The sequence below is a fragment of the Pteronotus mesoamericanus genome, unplaced genomic scaffold (assembly GCF_021234165.1).
Source record: "Pteronotus mesoamericanus isolate MK-2021 breed Mesoamerican mustached bat unplaced genomic scaffold, CSHL_Meso_final contig_164, whole genome shotgun sequence".
Classification (NCBI taxonomy): domain Eukaryota; kingdom Metazoa; phylum Chordata; class Mammalia; order Chiroptera; family Mormoopidae; genus Pteronotus; species Pteronotus mesoamericanus.
The window spans coordinates 15,269,414-15,285,724 of NW_026555065.1; the positions used below are offsets into that span (position 1 = coordinate 15,269,414).

General features: G+C 47.7%; 1 protein-coding gene across 1 annotated transcript in view; it reads right to left on the minus strand.

The window, feature by feature from the left end:
• GLDN (gliomedin) overlaps nt 1–16,311 on the minus strand; it is a 53,256-nt gene that overhangs the window by 21,417 nt on the left and 15,528 nt on the right. Inside the window, exon 2 of the mRNA XM_054564789.1 lies at nt 6,000–6,051. Within this exon, the coding sequence (XP_054420764.1) occupies nt 6,000–6,051 (52 nt within the window). The remainder of the gene's footprint in view (nt 1–5,999; nt 6,052–16,311) is intronic.

The following is a 16,311-nucleotide window of genomic DNA, read 5'->3' on the forward strand; positions in this document are numbered from 1 at the left end:
TAGGATATTAACAGAGAGAGGCTATTTTACATACATGGGAACTCATGGAAGAATACATGTTTGAAGGTGTGCTTTCAATACATATAGTCCTATTTTGGGCAAAAATGATCTGCTGAAAATGGCACCAGATTTTGCAGGATTAGCGTAGCCTGTGGCTATATGATTTTAGCACAAGATGGTGCATGCAGCCACTGCCTGGTAAGGGGGTGATGTGGGCCGCTGACAAAGAGATCAGTCAGTCATTGTTCCCAGCTGCAGATGGAGCCAAATTCAGATGTGCAGACTGGTAGGGAAAAAAAGGTAAACAAGAAAGAATCAACTGTATGTCATAGGCTTCAAAGCTCCTGGGACAGTCTCACAACCACTCTCCTGCAGTGGTCTACTGGGGACAGGTCCCGGCTGGAGCTCTGTACTCAGGACACGTTAGCCATGGCCAAGGCTATCACCGGAGTGGTGTTTAGATTAGGATTTCCTGGCAGAGGTCCATGGACACTCTGTGGCTACAGTGCTTAGCCATTTGAGTCCACAGAATCACCTGGAATGCTTGTTACAATGCAGCTACCTGGTCCCATCTGGAGATTCTAATTCAGTTTGGATACAGAGGCCCAGGAACCTGCATTGTTACCAGGCATGCCAGGAGACTGGGCTGCAGGTGGTCCTGGGTTCCTTCTCGCCTCCTACCTGGTGTGAAAATTTTCTGGGAAAAGAATCAGTCACTGTCAGCAGATCCTTGAAGGGGTCCCTGACTCTAGGAAGGTTGAGAGTTGTTAGTCTTGAGGGTAAAGTAAAATGCCTGGGCAACCAAATTTTGGGGTTCAGAGGGGTGGCGGGGAGGCCGGTGATAGAAGAGGTACCAGGAAAGAGAGGGAGTGATCCGCAGACATGGGATACGGGGAGGGGGAGGGGAGGGAGAATCCAGCAGGCCCTGTGCCCTGAAGCTATTGGAGAAGAGAATTTCAGAAGAGAGAGGATCACAGACAGTTCCAAAGAGCTCAGAGGAGGGTGCCATAGTGACGGCAAGCCTCTGTCCCACTGTCTTCTCAGGATGCCAACGGAGCTGCCCAAGGGTTCCTTACAGCTGGAAGAAGCCCTGCATTTGCGGCATCATAATAATGTCAAATGTCACCTCATATATGTGCCAACTGGGCATTTAGACAGTTTCCCAGGGTGTTTCTCAGCTCCTGAGCCTCCCCGTTCTGAACTACAGACCCGCTAAGGATGCCTGTGGACAGCGACGCTCCTGCCAATACCGTCCCGGGGCTGGTTTGCTGGGCCTGCCACCAGAGCAGCTGGCAGGGACCCCTTCAGAAGGGGCCTTGTGCTTGCGTATAGTGCTCTGTGGTTGCCATTCAGAAATTCTTAACAGTTTTATCTTTGAATTTGTGTTTTGGATATGAAGTCCGATGGGACGATGAAGCAAGGTCCAGGGACTGGGAGCCTCGGTGCGTGTGTGGTGCTTCCCCACCCCGCTGCCGCCCCAGGGCAGGTTTCTGCCCACTCCCCGTCCCGTCAGTGACTGCGGCCACCTTCCATCCCAGGGGGCGCCGGGCACGCACGCAGGCAAGGCTGGCGCTGGGGTGCGCCCCGCGTGCCTGGGCCGCAGCGTGGGGCCCCTGTGCCCGGAAGGGTCTGCACTCACTAGGTGAGTAACCCGTGCCTCAGACAGCCCAATATTAAACAGCAAATGAAAAAGCCCCACCGTAGCAGGTTGCAAGCGAGACCGTGGGAGAAAGGAGGAAAGCCTTTTTCCTGCTTTTGAAACGAGAGCCCCCGCATTTTCATTGTGCACTGGGCCCTGCGAGGGACGAGGGACGCGGCTGGTCTGACCATCCCACCCCACTCTCCTGGGCGGAGTCCATTAGAACTGGCTGGATGCTTGATAGGAGCTCAGCCCCTTAGATATTTTTCCCCTTAAAATGTAAAATTGACCCACTATGTGCGTAGCTTGTATACTACAGGTCTGCGAATGGCTTTGCACGGGGCGGGGGGCTGGGAAGGCCAGTCTTCAGAGAGAAGAGTGTGAAGTAGAGAGAAGCAAGGAGAAGAGAGTCCGACAGACTGGGAGGAGCTGTGTGGGTCCCTGGTGGCGGTGAGCCCCCCGCCCCCCCCCCCCCCCGCCCCCGCTGGCCTGGCTGCCGTCCCCTCCCCCCAGTCTCTCTGCGGTTACCCTTGTGAAGAAGCAGCCTCTGTGTCCCTGTCTTCCAGGGCAGGCACTGGTCAGTGGCTAAAGCTCTGGGCCCCTGGAGAGCCTGCCCCCCTAGTTCCTCCTGCCACGGTCATTCCAAATCTCACGGTTATGATTTGGAGGTGCTTGTCTCTAATTATTGGCTCCCCCTTCCGCCCTGGGATGGTGTCAGAGCAGGTGTTGCATGACCCAGGGCACCTGCTTAGCACAGCGATGATCACAGAGAAAGTGGCTGCACATTTCCCAAAGGCTTGCTGATACAACGGGAAAAGAAGCCAAAAAATCCTCAAATAGCAACATTTTAGAAAGTGAGATCTGCTTCTGCTGCTTCAGGAAGAGCTAGGGAAAGATGCAACTTCATAAACCTGGCACTGCCAGGCCCGGAGCACACCCGGCAGCTGAGGTCTGGAGTCCTGATCCTTCCTCTTCTTACCCCAGCAAGCACTCCGGGGGCTCAGGGCTCACGCCAGCCACAGCTGCAGGGCCAGGCAGGAGCCCTGGCCGGAGGAGGCATGGTCTCCCCTTCCCTCTGGGCGTCTTACATGCCTGGTTCTCCTTAAGGGACGGTCTGAGAGGGCCCAAGCTCTCACACTGGGAGCTGAATCTAACAACCAGCTAGTTCGCTCAGGGAGGCCTGTTGAATGAAACATAAGCAGCTGCAGTAGCTGGGAATGACCTGTCCACCCGTTTACCAAAAGTTGCACTGGCTACAGCTTTGAGGTTTCAGTTCCCGCCCCGTGAGTGCTGGTGCATCCTCTGGAGCCACCCCGCCACCAGCTACTGGGCCAGTGCTAAGGCACTTGACTCGGAAAGGCATCGTTCCTCACACACTCCCATTAAACGGTGGCTTTGTGTTACAGAATGGTACCCGTGAAATCTACATAATTTTCTTAACCAATGTCACCCGAATACATTCAATAAAAATTCATAAAAAATAAACTGCAGCTTTGATCCAATCCCATTTATCTGGTGCATTTCCACTTTAAACTATGGACATGGCAACCTTAAAAAATTAGAGTAGGGATGGGCAAATAGGTTTTATTTCGAGTGCCAGTTCTAGTTAGTTGGTGCAGCTTTCTGGAGCGCCAGAAGAGAATGGCATGAGGTCATGCCCAGCGGCAACTGTGATCCATTATTAATGTCTGCTCAGATATAGGATAAAGAGTAGTGACAAGTGCTGTGGCGGGGTTGGAGTCACTTGGCTGCCAGGAGATGGAGACACCACCCTGACAAGCAGTTCCGCAATGCGATGGCTTAGAGATTTACAGCAAGTCTGTAGTGGGAGGCCACTGGGAGTGAAGAACAGTCCAAGAACCTGCCTTCTTCAGGGCACCTGCTCGCCCAGAAGATGTGCCTCTGGGGCTCTGAGGAAACCTCAGCTCAGGGGTACAGTGCATCCGGAAAAGCCTGTGTGGTTTGACCAACTGCGCCAGCAAAACCCACTGAGCAGTGTAGCCAGTGAATTGCCCTCGTCCCCACCTGAGATGTCACAGGCTGCACAAAACTACACGCTATCTGTCCTTGTCCCCATAGCAACCACAGCTAAGTCCAGGAAAAGGAATAGGGATGTGGTCCCACCGTCACAGCTGGACTAGCCTCAGGTCACAAGTCCCTGCTTTTTAAAAAAATGGACCCAGAGTAAAGCCAGATCTTGTTCTTAGGCCCTGGCCCAGGGCCTGCCCCGGCAACCCTTTCCGCCTGCACCTCCCTGGGGCTCTGGCCCAAGCTCCCTCACCTCCCCCTGACGCTGCCGGTTCAGTCCTGTCTCCTTCCCTCCCCCAACCCAGGCAGCCTGGCCTATCCCAAGGCATCATCTCACTTTGTAACTTGTACTTTTCACACCGAAGTTTTAATGGAAGAACTTTCTGTGTAAAAAGAGGCTCGATTTCAAGCTGGTATGTATGAAAGGAGAAGGTGCTGGCTTTTGAAAAGCATTTTGAAGTGCCAAAGAATAACCTCCAGAACGGAAGCAGTCCCCCGCCTGCTATCACTCTCCCCTAAGTGGTCTCAATGGGTCCATCACACATTCACTGCACAGTATGGCTCTCCTTCTATCACTGTAAAAATAAAAAAGGAAGAGGCTTTTCCTGTGCCTCTCAACAGGGCTTTTGTGTCTATAATCCATCCATCTGAGCATTTCTCTAGCGCTCATTACTGCCACGCATGGGAACTCTAAAAAGGGACTTCGAGAGATGGGAGAAAGGTGCTTAAGCCACAAGAGTTTCAGAATAAAGGACCAACCTGTTCTGAAGATACTTAATTTTCTGTGAGGGCTGAAATGTGACTGAGTAATTCAATTAGCACTTACCAAGAAACCACAGGATCACAGCTTTCCTCTCTGAGGCCAAAGTAAGTGAATGGGAGTCAGGCTTGGACTCAGGGTCCCCCGGGGAAATGCCTTTCTCACCAACCCACCACCCCCATTTAATCACTCACACAAACCCCAGATCTAGTCACTTGACAAACTCCTACTGAGCACCTACTGCACACGGGTAACGTGAGGTACCGGGGAGAATACTGCCGAAAGCGGGGAAGCTTCTTACTACTCAACAGACACCGTGCGGGGGTTTTCAGCCTCCGCCAGTGCAGCCCTGGGTGCGAGTGAAGTGTGAGTGAGGCCTCCCCAGAGCCTGGGGCCATAGGCTGAGGTGGCCCAACAAAGCTTCAGAAGGCGACATAGTCTCGGGTTATATTGTCAAGTTTATGAGAGTATGTACTTATTCCAAATTAGACTTATTTTTTTAAATCCTCACCTGAGGATATTTCTACTGATTTTTTAGAGAGAAAGAAAGGGGGAGGGAAGAAGAGAGGGGGAAGGAGAGAAGGGGGGATGGAGAGAGAGAGAGGGAGAGAAACATTAATGTGAGAGGGAAACATCAATCAGTTGCCTCCTGCATGTGCCCTGACTGGGGATCCAACCTGCAACATAGGTATGTGCCGTGACCCGGACAGTGCTCCAACCAGCTGGGCCACCTGACCAGGGCTCCATAATAGACTTTTAATTGAAAAATAATTTTTTCTTTTTCCTCAGGGTGCTATACTGTCTTCGGAGAGGCAGCAAATGCAATGTCTGGCATCAGGCTCTATAGGCCCATGGTGGGGCGGGGGGTACACACGAATTCCTCGCTCCCAGCTTCGGAAGTCAGGGGGCGGGCGGTCCTCCCCTCAGGTGAGATGCACGACTCTGTCAGACTCAGCGGTAAACAAGCATATTAAAACCCCTCTCCTCCTCCCCTGCCCCAGCCATCAGCCATTCCTTGTCCCAAGGCTTGCTCTGCCTTGACGTGGATTCCCTCTCTCCTGTCTCTTTGTCCTTGAATCACTGAGTAGAGGCGGTCAGCGTGTGACCAACTGCCAGTCCCACCTAGCACACAGTAGGCACCAGACGGGCCATTCTTCATAAAAAGTGTTTCCTTGACTAATTAGCAGCTTGCTTCTAGAGCTTCCCATTCATGCTCTATGCATCATATATCATGAAGGGAAATAATTACTTCTGGTAAGAGAACTCTACCACTTAGCAAAGTCTTTTTCCTTTCTTTCTTTTCCCTTTAAAAAACTAACTGGAATAGGGAAACATCTATGGCACCGGTTCAAGATACCACAGGTTTCGAATCCCCCAAGACCTTGTTATTTTTCATGGCTATGTTTCTATGGCAATACCAAAAATATTATTGTTAAAATTACTTTTTATCCCATTAAAAACATCCAGTAAAGGTAAACCACATGTATTTTTATAACCTGAAGTGTTACAAGGTGTTCATTCGGCCCCCGCCCGCTGGCGAGCGCCTGCGCGCCCCGTGCGCGGCCGGCCTACCTGTGAGGCAGATCCCCTTGGTGCTGTTGCACAGGTCCACCATCACTCGGATCTGCGGGGAGAAAGGCTGGGGTCAGCAGCAGCACAGTGGGCCAAGGGCCCTGACCTTGCCTTTTGTTTGGGCAAGGAGAAAAGCGATTATAAAAATTCACAAAGTAACTTTGGGTGAATATGCAGAAGTCGAAGGGAAAGTTAACCGAAGACAGAAAAGAAACCTTTAAAGGATCTGAAAATATTTGATATCAGATGCTCATCTATCAACAATGTCAGCAGAATCGCCTTGATTTCTGTCAAATTCTGAGAAGACAGAGGATGGTGAAGGAATTGCTGAATTGAACTTTCAAGGCTGTACTGAGCCGGCTCCCCTGCGTCTAATGGTCTCAATCTGTGAGCTTAACTCAAGAGGGTCTATAGGCTTAGCGGTCGGGAGCAAGCACTCACTAGCTGGGTGGGTAGGGACAAGGTACTTAACCGCTTGACACTTCGGTTTTCTCTGAAAATGTAAATAACATGAACACCTGTCCTGAGCTCTGTCCCTGGCCCCCGAGGGAAGTGGTCCGCATGCCGTGTGGATGCTGCCCACCCAGGGCTGTTGACCACCTGTGGTGGTGGAGAGGGTCATCGCAGCGTGGTTTTGGCCGGATAGCTGGTTCCCCCACATCCCACTTGCAGCCGCCGCCCCACCCATCCTCCACAGCCTAGTGAGCTACACAGAAACCCAAACCGAGGGGGTCAGTCCTCATTCAAACACTTCTGTGACTCTTTGCTGCTCTAAAGACAGAGCGAAATTCCTCTTCCTCTGGACGCCCCTCACGCTGCTCTCCCCTCCCTCTGTGTCTGACCTCTAGTTATACTCTGCTTCAGTTTGCTCATCTGTAAAATGGAGAGTGTAGTTGTGCTGACTGCTGATGGAGTGCTGTGAAGAGTAAATAAAATTGTGGTCTGTGAAGGTCTTAGAACAGTGCCTCGCATGGAGGAAGCACACACAAAATGTTTTCCATTTCATGGAGGCAGTAGACTATGTGCATAGAAGGATGGATTCTAAAGCCAAACTACCTGTGTTCAAACCACCACGCCATTCAGAGCAGCGTGACCTTGGGCAACTTACTGCACGTCTCTGTGCTTCAGTGTCCTGACTGTAAGTCAAGCTCATAGCACCCACCTCCTAGCATGGTTACGTGGACTAAATGAGCAAATACATGCAGCAAGCTTAGAACAGAGCCCAGCATGTGATTTGCACATTCTATGCTGTTGTTTTGATGGTTCCTTGAATGTACAAAAAGGACTTGGTTAATTTATCAATTTACCATCCGTGAATTTTTAGTCTGTAGATACAGCAATTTTTAGACCCCCCAAAATGTGGCATTTCAAAATTATGGGGAGGAAACGTATTAGTTATCAAATAGAGTAGACACCCTGAGAGAAAATAAAGGCTGAATCCCTACTTCATTCCTTATACTAAATAAGTTAATTAAATGATATTGATCAAAAATGTAAAAGTAAAAAGGAAACTAGTAAAAATACCAGATGAAAAGCTGGGAAAATATTTATAATGGCATTAAAATAAGAAAGACTATTCTAGGAACAAAACAACCCCCTTACTATATATAGAGAGAGGTAGAATGGATACATTTGACTAATAATTAAAAATTTCTGCAAGAGGTAAAATACTACTAGCAATAACAAAGGAGAAACACAAACCTAGAAAAATAACTGCAAAGGGCTTGTATATAAAGAGCTAATAAGAAGCAATATGTATGCTCTGGCTGGTGTGGGTCAGTGAATTGAGCACCAGCCTGCAAACAGACAGATTGTTGGTTCGATTCCCAATCAGGGCGCATGCCTGGGCTGCAGGCTGGAGAGGCAGCCCATTGATGTTTCTCTACCTCTCTTTCTTTCTCCCTTCCACTCTCTCTAAAAAAATAAATGAATGAAACCTTAAAAAAAAAAAAAAGGCAGCAATATGTAAAGGGACAAGAAACCAAAAGAAAAATGGGCAATGGACCCAAACTGGAAGTTCAAAGAAAGAAGAGAATGCCTCATCTCCACTTAGAGTTAAAGAAATAAGTCCAAATGATGAAATACTACTTTCACCTCTTAGGTTTGTAAGAGACAAGACTAACAGAGCACATAGCGCAGGTGTGTCAGGCAGGAAGCACTCTTGCATCCTGCTGACGGGAGTCTAAAGGGACCCTCTGTCTCCTTGGAGGGAGTTAGGCAATAGCCACTAAAATTTAAATGGATCTACCTTTTAATCCATCCATTACACTCTGGGATTTACTCTAAAGATGCACTCACATACGTGTGAGGAGATGTAAGCATAAAGACGGTTGTTGCAGAAATGTGGGCGAGAGCAGCAACTGAAAACAACCTAAGTATTAACCCGTGAGGTCTGGTTAAATTAGCTACAGACTAATAAGGTGCAGCATAGCCCCACAAAAAATGCTGTGGAAAAGCAAAGGATTTAAATCTGTAAGGCTGACAATGAAAGCTCTCCAAGATAAATGAAAAAAGGCAAAGCACGGAGCAGCACATATAATGTACTTCCGCTGACATAAAAGTGGTGCACACACGAACGCGCCCATGTGCATCTTCTCTCTTGCTGCTTTCAAGATTCTCTCTTTCTTTGGCTCCCCAGACTGTTTCTGGAGAGAAATATAAAAAGCCTCAAGTGAGGATGAATGGAGGGCCGGGTGGGAGGGAGCTGTACCGAGCTATATGGTATGCCCTTTTGTTTAACTCAAAATTCTCACTCTTTCAATTAAACTCTTTTTTTTAAAAGAACATGTTTTGATTTGATGGGAGAAGTTGTTTTGTCTCCTGTCTAGGTTTATTGTGTTTGCTAGGAGGTCTAGAGGAAAACGCGGACTGCATTTACTTTTTGTCAAGTCTGTCAACAAGTATTTACTGCCTATGTTAGAAATTTATTGTGAAATATATCCTACACATCACAAATACATAAAGTGTGCCTGAGCAGTTTGAAGATGAATAATAAAAACAAATGTATATGCCACCCCCACCTTAAGGACTGGAAACATGCCTGGGAACATGCAGGTGCCCCTCTACAACACACGCCGGTCCCTCCCTACCCCAACAACTTTGAGCTGAAGGATATTGGGCCCTATTACTTTCCCTTTTATACAGATAAGAACATAGAGGCTTCGAGAGGTGGCATCATTTATTCAAGGTTGCACCTCCTGGCTCATAGAAGAGCTGGGCTCAGGTCCAGGTTTCCTGATTCCAGGCCTACTATCCTATTTATTATGACTCTGATGATTGTCTTAAAGGAGCCAGACAGAAAAAAATTTTGATTCATTGTTTTTTGGTCATTTTCATAAGTGAATGTAATCAGACAAAATTTATTGTCTACAAAACGTGTAATTGCCCATTGAAAGGCCCATCAAAGACTCAACAATGCTTCATTTGCTGCCTCGGGGAATTACCACAGGAGGAGGAGCTTGAAACAACAGAAACATGAATAGGGAAAATTAGACTTTCTCTTTTATACTTGTAGTGGGCTGGGATAGGCCCAGATTCTGTAAAAAAAAAAAAAAAAAAAAATTGATGAGAAGATTTCATTTCCCGACCTTTTGGCTTCATTTTTATGCTAAATGTCAATTAGGTATTTACCAATAATTGTGTTATTCTTCACTCAGGAATATCACCTGGGAATATTCTTTTAACAAATGTGAGCTGAACAAGATTGTACCAAGGTGAAATATAGGGTATGAAGAGGTAAGGCCACAAGAAAGTCAGAAACTGTTGTTTTCCTGATAATAATGAATAAGAATTTGGATGAAAATAAGAAAATCCAAAATTGACAGTCACAAAATCTAGACTGTCAAACTGAGGAGTCACATTTGGCACAGAGGGCTCCCTAAATCTTCATTCAGGACTGGAGACTGGCGGACGCTGGAAGAGGCTTTAGAGCTCACGTGCTGGAGGGTGTTGGCAGACCCATCTGTAATGGGTCCCTGCCTGGGGGCTGCCCCCAACTCTGCTCCAGCTACGTTGGCCGTTATCATGGGAGGGTCTCTGCTGTGCCCAGTATGCTGTGCCCACATCTTTTATTTTTTTTAATTTTTTATTTATTGATTTGAAAGAGAGAGAAAAAAACATCGATTTGTTGTTCTACTTACTGATGCGTTCACTGGTTGATCCTTTTACGTGCCCTGACTGGGGATCGAACCTGAAACCTTGGGATGATGTTCTAATCAACTGAGCTATCTGGCCAGGGCCTGTGCCCACATCTTCACTGAGGCCTGAGCTTGAACGTCAGCTCCTCAGGAGGTTTTCCCTGATTCCCCAACTGAAAGTAGGCCCAGCAGCTACTCTTCACCACCTCACCTGGCTTTTGTCTCTGTGACACTTAACATTCATATTCAGTATCCAATATTGCCTTGCCTGTGCACATATTCATTTTATTGCCTGTCCCTGCTTCCCAAAGAACCTGCTCTCTCTTTTGTCTGTACCCCTGCACAGCGAACGATGCCTGATTCCAGGCCAGAGCTTCGTGGGGGAGATAGGGTTCAAGTCAGGAAGCACACCAATTGTCTCCCAAGGAGAGCTTGCCTTGAGAGAAGGCGACAACCAGTTGTTAACCTGGGTTTCTGATGTGAGAACCTGACAAGTTGGAAAGAGGGTGGATGAGGCCCAGGAAATGTCCCTAGCACCGGTGGGAGGCCCTCCTCACCCAGGTACACTAGCTTGGAGGACACGTTCTGTGGGGACAGCAACTGTCACCCTGAGTGCAACGTAACGGACAGTACCCCTGAGAACTCAGGCCTAGTGCACCCTTGGTCAACATGTCACTGAGGAGCTGGAATCACCTCCCCAGAAGGAACACGGTGGCGTGTCAGGGCCATCTCCTCACTAAAAAGGTCAAGGCAGCAGTGGACAAGGACATATCCCATTGCATGGGGACTTGCTGTCAGCACTGATAACAAATGGTAGTGCATTTCCCTGTAATGTGAGTAATAAATGGCATGTCCACACCTGCTAGTCCACCGGGTGCTTTTTCCAGAATATCATGAGCACTTAAGCAGCTCCGGGGTTTGGGGCTCCTGCACTACACACTCGTTAAACAGAAGAAAGAGGAATGATGTAGATCCTTATATACTAATCTGCCCTCGCGTACTGTCAGGAGATACTGGCAAGGCGCAGCTGGGCCCCAGGACACAATACAACTTTTTGGTGGGATAATGGGTACTTTTTACTTTGCTGTGTTTCTATTAATTCAGAGAGTCAGCATTATTTGAATCTAAGGACCCAGCCTTCACAATTACCTCCATCACTTGGAATAATTTAGATCTCTGTTGCTTCTAGGCAAATGAATATAGAAAAAACCAGAACCGTTTCTAGTCTGGGGATTTCCAAATTGTTCATTATTACTCAAACGAGTTTTCTTTTTCCCACATAAATTGCCAAACCCCAAAATATAAAACAAATACAAATAGAACTACTCTGAGTGACCTGGGCTGGGGCTTGGCCTTAGTTACTTACCTGTAAAACGAGAGGGTTAGACAGGACAGATGATTTCAAACTCTGCTCCCACTGGGGGAGGGAGGGGGGAGGAGAGGCGGAATACCCAGAGTCGGGGAGCGGGGATGAGAGAGCTGAGGTCCAGAGCAAGCAAGTAGAGCAGTGGCCTGGGCTCACCCTGGCCTCCAGGGCTAAGTATTACTTTCCCCGACACGTACTTTTCCATACTGCCTAGGCTTTGCAGAAGGAATCGTCTGAATTCAGTTTGAAATGCTAATTTTTGCTTTAGCTCAGTTTGAATACGAACAGATATTAGATTTTCACTAGTTAATAATGTGTCAGTTTTGAGAAATCACTTCTGTGCAAAAAGAGGAAGGTTTAATTATAAGTATTTATTTCTCATCAGGATGAATAGAGCTAAATGCAGTGAGCTGCCCCTGTTCATCTGAACACAAAACCTCAGGGCAGCTGGCTCCCTTCCTTTCACATTTTACTCTCAGTACTGATTCGTGGGAAAGTGAGGGAGCAAACCTGCCTCCTGTCGCCAGCTCGCTCTCTTCTGCGCAGAGCGAAAGCAATGGGCCCTGCCACCGCTTCTCTGAAGTTCCCCAGGCACTGGCTCTGTCTGCTAGCTGGAGCACTGTTTAAATTCCAAGTCACTTTGCAGATCTGACCTATGTATTTTGTAACTTAGATTCCATTTTTTTTAGAAAGTTAGATACTCTTAATTACTCTGCTCAATTATGCAAATTGTTATTATTATGCACACGCAAATTACCCTTTAGAAAGGGCTCCAGGTTGCTGATAATCAGCCTGCCATTGACTGCGATACCTTGTGCTGCAGAGATGGGGCGGTGGCTCAGCTGTCTGCACCTGAGTGCTGGGTGTTGGAGGAGTCCCTCACAAGGGTCTGAAGCTGGGGTCAGCTCATCCCTGGGGAAGGCAGGCCTTCACACGGGGGCCAAGACATGGCGACAACAATCTGCAAACCCCAACAGAGTGTGGGGTTTGCCTGGTATGGCGGTGAAATTCTGTGGCTTCCTCTCCATCCTGCAGCCCCACAGGAAAATCAGCCAAAGGTTCAGGCATTTGTCAGCTCAAGTGAGCAAGCCCTGGCCATCCAGCATGATCGGCCTGGGTGAGGGCCAACCGCTGGTGCTGGTTCATCCGGCTCGGGCGCCTCAGAGCCCAGCTGAGTCCTGCCCAGCCCTCCCCAAAGGTCCCGATTCCCACTGAGTGCTGCCTCGGGAGCCCAGCAGCTTCGCTCTGTGGCTGGTGGTTGGCACATTTTTTGGCATTACTCTGGCTTCTAACCAGATAAGCTTTTATGAGTAGGGACTGTTTCATCCTTTTTCTGTTTGCCCCTTTCACTGATCCATTCCCTTTCCCCCCATTAGAATGACATCAAGCATACAGTAGACACTCAATAAAAACGTCGTTATTAATTTCTCACTCCTCTGGGTGGGAAATGCGTGCCTCCATCAGAGACATTTCTTTCTGACTGGCAGTATCATTGTTTATGGGACCTGAATATCTAGCATGTGGTTAGTTGCCTGTTTCTCTTTGTGCCAGTTTGCTTAGGATAATTTTACTTTGGCAGACCCTCCACTTAATCCCTAGAAAATAGGAGCTTGGAGACACTAGGGTCCTCCTAATTGGGCCCCCGAGATATGGCTTCCCTTCTCCTGCCCCACGTCCACATTACTACAAAACCAGAAACCAGGGACGTGCCCCTGGCCTGCAGGGTAATCACACAAACCTTGAGGAAGGTGCCTGCGTGAGTTCTGCACCCGGGACTGGTCAGGGCAGGGCCAGCCAGGCAGAGACAGGGTAAAGGAGACTCAGACATCACTGCAGATATAGCGCCATGGGGAAAACGTGGTATTCACCAGCTCCTTCTGCTTTGCTAAGTGGGTTAGGATGGTGCTGGGGGCCAACCTGCCCTCCAAGGAGAAGGGGTCAGACTATTTGTCCTAAGGCATTTAGTTGGCTGAGTAGGGTCCACACGATCGAACTGGATTGCCAGAGCCCGAGTGCAGCCCCCCAGAGCTCTCCTCGTCACCCTGCCTCAGCCATTGCCTGAAGTCACTAAGAAAGTGCTGAACAAATAATTAACAAGTGTCGGTTTGGAGGCCACCCACCAGCCAGGGCCCGTCCTCTTGCACACAAAGGTTGGGAAGTCCCAGAAGCTGAGGCAGCCCGTCTGGATTCAGGATTCCTCAACAATCCCAGATGCAGGGGGCAGCTCTGGCAAATGACCTCACCCAAGGTCTCCAGCAAAATTACTTACAGCTGGGATCAGAGCCTTGGGGAACAGCCCAGCCTGATATTTAGTAACACTGGGGACATTTGAAAACGCAGGACAGAAGTCCCTGAAGGAGCACGTCCTCCCACAGGTGTGCTTCAGGCTTTCCTCAGGCTCTGGCCCTGGTCATACAGGTGTGGCAGGTGGTTGGTGCTGTTTGTTGGCCACACAGGACCCTGCACAAGCTCCTCAGCCCCTTGACAAAATAGGGTCCATGGCAGTCCTTACCCCGGGTAGCGGCTGTGAGGAGTAAATGAAGGAGTCTTCATATGTGCCCTGACCAGGGACCGAACCTGCAACCTTGGTGTATGGAGATGACACTAGGACCAACCGAGTGAGGGTTCAATAAAAGAGTCCTTATAAAAACAACTTCATATGTTAATACTGGTGTTATATAAATGTGTTTCATGATTTGAACATAAATCAGCTGATTCTGCTTTTTGAAAATTCATACTATTTTATAAAGGTACCTAACCAAAGTCTAATTACTAGCTCGGTTTACCAACTGAATTCAAAACATAACACAGAGTAGGGTTTATAGAAATAACCAGACACAATCTACAAGTGCCCTAACCCACTAAGGATGAGCCAGCATTGGTCACTACAGCCTCCTTCTAGACCTTTCCCTCCACCCACTGGGAGCTCAAGTGCCAACCAGCCCCAGGTTCCCACCTTGGTCCCAGCTGCAGTGCAAAAGCCTAGGCTCTTTGCATTTTCTCCTGATCCCTGCTTAGTTGAGAGTCACTGGCAGCAAGGACTCCTGTGGCACCCATTGACCAGCCCAGCTCAGACACCAAACGCACTGGGCTGCTCTCAGAGGAGGCCCAGGGCGCAGCCTCCCACTGTCTCTCTTCCTCCGGGACAGACGCAAACACGTAGACAGCGTGGTATTTTATCTACTCATATTGCAACTCTTTTTGAGACGGTCCTCCCCTGATTATAAAAAGAAAATGTCACAGCTAAATATCAAGTTACTAATCTCAAATCCTTGTCTGTGCTTTATTTCGAAGAAGTTGTTTTGTCGCAAATTGCCTATTTTCAAGTCCAGCAATTTTATAATTTATCCTGGGCAATGGTTTCTTAAAGGGGAAAGGCTCTTTTTATCTCTGTGTATTTTAAACACATACTCATGCAATGGAATAGGTTTCAAATGAAATTATGTGTGACTATGAGAAAATACTGTATAGATGACTATTGAACCTTCAGATCTTGAGGTAGGAAGCAACACTCCAAGCAAGAGAGCAAAAGAACCCACAGAGGAAAGGCTTTATAGATTTGACAATATGAAAATAAAAACTGTCACATATAAGTGTGAAATGACCTAGAAACAAAAGTAAAAGGCAGATAACACACAAGGCCGAAGAGGACGGGCTTTGGCGTCAGACGCTCTCCATTTGCTCTGAGTTCCAATTCCGTCGCTCTCTGGCTCTGTGACCTCGAACTGGACGCTTAACCTCTCTAAGCCTCAGTGATCTGTCTGTTAAAATGGAAATAATATTGTAATAATGATAATAATGGTGACTACCTCATAGTAAGGGCAGATTTGACATACATACCTAAAGCTCTTGGCATAGCATCTGGCCAATTTTAAGTTCCCAGTAAATGTTATAAACATTCTTAAGGGCAAAATATAGCTACATGTGTAATACACAAAAAGCTAATAACTTTCCTATAAAGGGTATTTATAAATTAGTAAGAAAGATACTTTTAAAAGTTAAAAAATAAGCTAAAACACAAATGAACAAATCTCACGCAATGAAAAAATTCAAATAACTAATGAACATGAAAAAAAAAATCACCCTCACCACAAGCAAACGCCTGCAGCTCCCTCCCTGCTGTTACAGACCCAACCCATCCCGGAGCCCTCCTCTTTTAAACCTCCAACTGCAAGCCTCTAATCCCTTCTCCCACCCAGTCTGGCCTAATTCCAGGCCTGAGATTCTCCAATTTAGGATGTATTAGAATCATGTAGGGAACAACTTACATGCAGGTTCCCAGGCTCAACCTCCATCAGTTCTGACTCAGGTCCCGTGTGGAGCCCAGATGTCAGCATTTTAAACAGATTCTTCCAGGTCTTTTTTCTAAGCCCTCCCCCTACAAAAGAGCTGGCAAGCTGGTGCCACATCTGACACTCCATCAACTTGGCTAACACCCAGGTCTTTTTTGAGGCAGACGGCCCCTACCCACACTTTGAGATAGTCTACCTGTCCTCTCAAAACAAGGGACTGTTCCAGAATCTTCCAGGTTCTGTACTTTCTGTCTCTGTCTTCCCCTCCTCCCCGCCTCACTCCCCCGCAGAAAACTTCTTACAAGCTCAAGCCTTGAGAGCAGAGCTCTGACTCAAGAGTGGGGATCTTTTTGTTCTTCTCCTGATGAGTCTTTAGAAGTTTAAAATAACAAAGTAAAAAGAATCACAGGGTAACTTCTTCATCAGCTACCATGCTACATTAACTTAACTGATTTGCAAAATAATTTTTAAATTACCATTTTTATACCTTTCTAACTTACTATAATGGCCACACAATC